Genomic DNA, 6,001 nt, shown 5'->3' on the forward strand with positions numbered 1-6,001 from the left:
AACATTCAAAAAGAAAATTTGGTGTATAAAAACAGAACCAAATCAGTTCTTATTTTTTATGTCTAAAAACACATAAAAATACTTAGTAACATTTTTTTAACTCAGTATATCATGGGTCATGCATCAAAGGGTTAAAACAGGGGTGCCGGTCCGTCGGTCATTAGGTACCAGGCTGCAGTGGGACACAGTAAATTAATGTACTTTTACTATTTCACTTCATTCATTTAAAAAAAAAAACTCTGCAATGTTTCAAAACAATAGTTCATTCAGACTAATACATACTAAAAGAATAAAGTCTAAAATATGTTTATATATATATGTATATATACAGAGAAAGTTACCTTCATTGGTGGGTATTTGTGATACGGTGCAGCACCCGTTGCGAGTTCAATGGCTGTTATTCCGACACTCCAGATGTCTGCTTTAAATTCATAGCCACGAAATTAGTGATCCAAAAAAAAAAAAAAAAAAAAAAAAAAAGATTTACCAAATTGTTTGCAGGTACAATCGAAAACATACGAGAGAAGAGAACAGGCCATTTAAGACAGTTGTTTCCTACCTGCTCCATGACCTCTGGAGCCATCCAACATGGCGTCCCGACAAATGTCTTCCTAAGTTTGTTCCTTGTCATGTCTCTTCCTGTTGCTAAAAAGGCACTAACTCCAAAGTCTATAATGTGGGGGGGGGGGGGGAAAAAAAGCGTAAAATTTGTAAATGTAAATTTATGATGCTTTTTAATAAAAATGAATGTGTCTATGAAGATTCAAGGTTGAAGAGTTCTGTTAGGCAACTGGACGTGAAATGTTTTCAATGAGAGGCGAAACGTCTTCTTTGAGAAAAAATGTCACGTCCAGTTGCCTAGCAGAACTCTTCAATCTCCACAAATGAATGCTTGTCAGAAGTCCAGTTTGTTGGGACCATCTAACTCACGTTTACAATTTTTAAAAAAATAAAGATAAACAGCATTCATGCAGGATAATTAATAAATGAGTTCATGCCATAACAACGTGATAGGTTGCCCAGCCCCTAATATATATGTAAATACAAACGGGAAAAAAACCAATCATCTCACCAGCAATCTGCACTGAACCATCTTCACCCAGAAGAATATTTCCAGCTTTTAAATCCCTGAAAATTGATATATAATACAGTAAGATTAATACACAGCAAAAACAAGCGTTTTGGTGTGACTTTTTACAAGTTTGGTTGGACCAGGCTCTGCCCACTTAGCAGTTCAATGGATAAATTAAATAACATAATTTAAAAAAAATTTTTTTTTTAAATAGTGAACGAGATCAAGGACTCGCTACAAAACGGCGTTTCAGAAAGCTGTGAATGTGAAACCAAGCTACTTAATGATGTATTGTCACTGGATGAATTATTAAAAGGAGTCATCTCTGTTTCACACTTCAGTTGTTCAGAGCAGACAAAACTAGCGTCAGAATTTGGCAAACAGAGGCTGCTAGCAGACAGGTAACCTTCTGTAGCATGGATTCACCAAACACCAAACGTCCCAATAGGGTTGTGATCTCCCAATCCACCGGACGATTTATTGGTCCGATACATTCTGGCTGTACCAAAATTCTGATTGGTCAATTTTTTTGGCCTGTTAATTTCACCAGGAGGAAAAGTACCGTACTTTTCAGTCTATAAGCCGCTATTTTTTTTTTCCACACCCTTTGAACCCTGCGGCTTAAACAATGATGTTGCTAATTTCTGGGTTTTTACGAGCTAACGAAGTTCATACCGCTAGCGATCAATGGAGAGCGGTAGTGGAAGTTGAGAGCAGTTTGAGCCCCGTCATGTTGAAGCGTTGGTTATACATGAGCTGTTAAAACACTGTTTATGTAAAAGGGAGTTAGCCCCAGAGCTAATGTTAGCGTCGGCGCTGGAGCAGATCGCTAGGTCTCCCCTGTGCATTCCGACTACGGTCGGGTCACCGAAGCAGGAAAGAGCTAACGTGTAACCAGCCGTTTTACAGGAACTGCTCAGAAAAAAAAAGCATTTATTTAATTAACAAAGAAAAACATTCTTTCGGTGTAAATATCCCACCGACATCTGCGGCTTATAGAGAAGCGCGGCCTATATGTGTACAATTATATTTTTCTTTTTAAATCTAGTGGGTGTGGCTTATATTCAGGTGCGCTCAGTAGTCCGGAAATCATGGTACCAAGTATAATCGGGACGTTTTTAAGAGCACCCCTGTTTCACCGGTAACAATCTACTATCTTCGGAAAAAACTCATTTTGGATTAGCCTTACGCACAGGCAGATAGATAACTGTTTTGAGTATATGAACATATCAGAAATGGCATATTTCAAATGTTTGTAATAATCGCTTTATGACTGCAAGCGCACCCGTCCAGAACAAAGGCAATATCTTTCAAATAGTCTGAATAAAAGTTTTGATTTAATAGTTCACTCCCGTCTTGGTTTATTCTGTGGTATTCTGAGCACGATGTAAAATAAGGGTGTCTGTTAATTATTATAGCATGCATAAAACAATTCAAACAGTCCGAATTTTTCTCAACAGTTCTTGCGCGATTTCACTAATTGACAAAGAACATTTTTTGGAAATCATGCGCAACGATATTGCACAGATGACGCCAAACGCTGTCAGAGCCAAGTGTGTAATTATTTTAAGTGCAAAAAGAATTAGGTCAAAAATGATTTCATATAAAGCAAATAGACTACTAGCCTCTATGTTTATTTATAATATATATATTTATATTTCTAAATTTCCGCCCTCTCCACATGATAAGTTGATATTTGGTCAAAATTTCAGGTCGACAAAGTTGACAAATTTCCTTAGTTGGTTAGAGCTCTACTCTTTAAGCAAGAAAAGTGTTTCTATATGTCATTGTAGAGACAGCTAAAATAACACCCAGGTATGGGTAAAACCTGACCTTAATACATCTAATAATCAAACAGTGCAGAAAGCGGTAACTCACCGATGAATTTGCCCATTTTTATGAAGGTAATCCACAGCCTCCAAGACCTCTTTCAGGATGGTGGCAATACTGGCCTCATCTAAAACACCTGACTTGTGCTCCCCACGAGAGATGACGTGTTTGATGATGTCTAGCACAGATCCTGAAAAACAAAATGACAAACAAAGAAATGTCCCAAATACATGTTTTCATTTTTGACAAAATAAGATTTATTAAATTCCATTCAGTAACTCAATCCAAGAACAAAGTCGGGTTCATTGCCAAGAGTAAAATCATAAACAAGCACAGTAAAGACTGGTAGGTCTGCTGTTGTCGTCTTTCACTGATGACTGTTTTGCTATTTTGCATTATGCTTTTCTAAATTAGATAGTCGTAAGTCAGTGTTCGAACTATGATGATGCACCAAAAAAAAATTTTTTTTTTTCTTCCAAAACCGAAAACCAAAAATGAGGAAACCAAGGCTGAAAACCAAAATCGGAAAAACACTGAAAGAAATTATTATGACAATTGTAAGCATGAGACAATGAGGGTCCCGGTCCCTCATCTGGCACAGAGAGACCAGTCCTTTTTGCTGAGCTCTGCTCTCCGTCTCCAAGCGGGTTCTCCGTGTCTATCGCTGCCCGGATCATTTCTCGTGTGCGCTGCTCTATTCCCACATTCAAGCAATGTTCTTTATAACGCGGATCAAATACGGCCGCGACGAGCGCAGGGGATCCGAACAAAAATGAAGGATGAGTGCAGAACTCATTTCTGCTAGAACATGAAGATTATGCATTACCCGAGTAACAAGTGAATGTTTTATAAAGTTTGTTTTCTAAAAACAGAACTTACCACCACTGAGAAGTTTCATTATCAGCCACAGTTCATCCTTCACCACAAAGGAAGTGTAGTAGGACACTATGTTGGGATGGTGGCACTGACTCATGGCCTGGATCTCTTTCTGCACAGAGAATAACGGTGTGTTTTTCCTCCAAACTCGGCATCGTATATAAAACATCACAGACAGTGGCTCAAATCATATTGCTTATGCCTGACAGTCAATAACCTGCGATAGATGACAATTGCAGATGAGCCAAAAAAAGATTTTCTGGCAGCTTTGTGGTCCCACTTATTGTCCATCAGAGAGATATTTTGTATAAAAATAAAAAGTTTGATAACTTGGTTTGATATCACCATACTGTCTGTACAAGCCCAGTCAGGAAAAGAGAAATACATTTTGCAAAAACGTGATTGTTAATCAGGTGTTTCTGGTTATATTTAGAATTATGTTTGGTTTATTTAACATCTAAAAAACTGTGACCCAACAAGTGTTGTCATATATATCTACACGTACATACATAGACAAGATCTGGACTGCAGGTGCAGGCCTACACGCTCTTACCCGCAGCTCATCCATACTTGTCTGACATTTCTCCAGGTTGATGCGTTTGATAGCCACTTTCTCTTTCCGTGGCTTGCAGTAAGCTGCCTGGACAACTGCAGTGGCTCCACTCCCTGAGTAACAATAAAATGTCATCAGGGCGGAGAGGTCAATTGGTGCATTATTTATGCACACGGTAATTTCATATTTTGCAATTTGCCTCAATCTGCTTGTCAAAAGCTTACATCTGTTTTGCATCTGTTTTGCATCTGTTTTTTTAAGGTATTAGTTTCAAATGTGGTCAACAGATGCAGGTGTTAGTGAAAGTAACAGTTGATCTCTGCAGACGTCACCAATGTACGTCATTCATCATCATGTTTTTCACATTAGTGCAAGCAACAACAATAGTGGATTTGCAGATGTACCTGTCTGTTATTAAACCTAATATTTACCACTAATGACGCGTGAAATGTTTTTTTTAAAAATACACCAAGTGTTGTGGTACACAAGTTGCAATACACGTGTGTAACACCATACACACAAACCTACAATTATTATCTTTAGAAATAGCTTTTGCAATACGACAACTTACAACAACGTAAGATAAATTAAATACAGCCAATTGGATAAAGAGGATTCTCTTTTTGAACAGTGATACAGAAAGCTAAATACATGATTGACTAAAAAACCGGTGACCCTGCAAAAGAACAAGTGTTAGATAATAGATTAGTCTGGAATAGATGGAAGACTCCACATCTTCACCACTCTATGAGCTAACTTCAGTTAGCTAGCAGTTTAGCAAACGCTATTTTAGGAAGCTACCTCTTTGGCCTCGTAATTACCATTTATGGGACATGTATGGCGAAAAATTTACACATTGTTAGTGAAAAAGGAAACATGTTTAAAACGTAGAGACTCGTCTCCATGTTAGCAGAAGGCATTTTAAGGCTAGTTGTGGCAGCCACCACAGTAGTAAAGACAGGCTAACGCTAAACTACTCACCTATCACCTCATTGAGTTCGTAGTCATCTTTGTCTATGGACCACTGTTGAGAGGACTGGTCGTCTGCCATAGCGTCGCCGTATGGACTATGTCAATTATATTTTCGATTAGGAGATTTTGGCAGTAAATAGCATTATTTCACTCTATTCGACTTAAACGTTAGCATCGATGCTAGCACTAGTGCTCCGTTTTGACAACTCCTTCCGCTCCCTCTGCTGTCAACACAACTGTACGTGCGTCGTTCGCGTCGACTAACGTCAGAACAGAGAACCGTGTGGGGAGGAACCCTGTGGCAAAAGTTTATATTTATCGTTTTCACTTTCCACCGCTTATCCTTATTCAGGGTAGTGAGGCAAATGTTGACTAGGATAAATAAATAAAATAAAATTTGTTAAATTCACGGTTGACATAGTCAGCCCTAGGCCTACCACATACAGAAGGTGTGGGGCTGTGGGAATCCTCTTCCTGGTCTGGATTTCCAGCTACCTCACATACAGACCACAGTATGTCAGGCTTCTGGTACAACTCTGAGCTATGTCACATCCAGCAGTTTTTAGTATATTATGGACAACAAGGACAAGGAGTACAGGCGCCTTGTGAGAAACTTCGGTGTCTGGTGTAAAGTGAAAACCTGCCGCTCAACACCTTTAAGACCAAGGAGCTGGTCATGAACCCAAACCAAGCCTAGT

General features: G+C 38.8%; 2 protein-coding genes across 2 annotated transcripts in view; one reads left to right on the forward strand and one right to left on the reverse strand.

Annotated features, from left to right (window-relative positions):
- The window catches only part of LOC103396222 (serine/threonine-protein kinase OSR1-like), a 12,446-nt gene extending 6,579 nt beyond the window's left edge, over positions 1-5,867 (reverse strand). Inside the window, exons 1-7 of the mRNA XM_017042568.2 lie at positions 5,313-5,867; positions 4,332-4,444; positions 3,782-3,890; positions 2,951-3,092; positions 1,073-1,128; positions 559-669; positions 342-442 (exon numbers count right to left, since the gene is read on the reverse strand). Coding sequence (XP_016898057.1) covers positions 342-442; positions 559-669; positions 1,073-1,128; positions 2,951-3,092; positions 3,782-3,890; positions 4,332-4,444; positions 5,313-5,382 — 702 coding nt within the window. The 5' untranslated portion in view covers positions 5,383-5,867. The remainder of the gene's footprint in view (positions 1-341; positions 443-558; positions 670-1,072; positions 1,129-2,950; positions 3,093-3,781; positions 3,891-4,331; positions 4,445-5,312) is intronic.
- An 8-nt stretch (positions 5,868-5,875) lies between these two features.
- Positions 5,876-6,001, forward strand: part of LOC103396221 (1-phosphatidylinositol 4,5-bisphosphate phosphodiesterase delta-1-like) — an 11,793-nt gene continuing 11,667 nt past the window's right edge. The window contains exon 1 of the mRNA XM_025052435.1: positions 5,876-5,930. Coding sequence (XP_024908203.1) covers positions 5,876-5,930 — 55 coding nt within the window. The remainder of the gene's footprint in view (positions 5,931-6,001) is intronic.

This window comes from Cynoglossus semilaevis, chromosome 20 (genome assembly GCF_000523025.1).
Source record: "Cynoglossus semilaevis isolate Cse_v1.0 chromosome 20, Cse_v1.0, whole genome shotgun sequence".
Taxonomy (NCBI): domain Eukaryota; kingdom Metazoa; phylum Chordata; class Actinopteri; order Pleuronectiformes; family Cynoglossidae; genus Cynoglossus; species Cynoglossus semilaevis.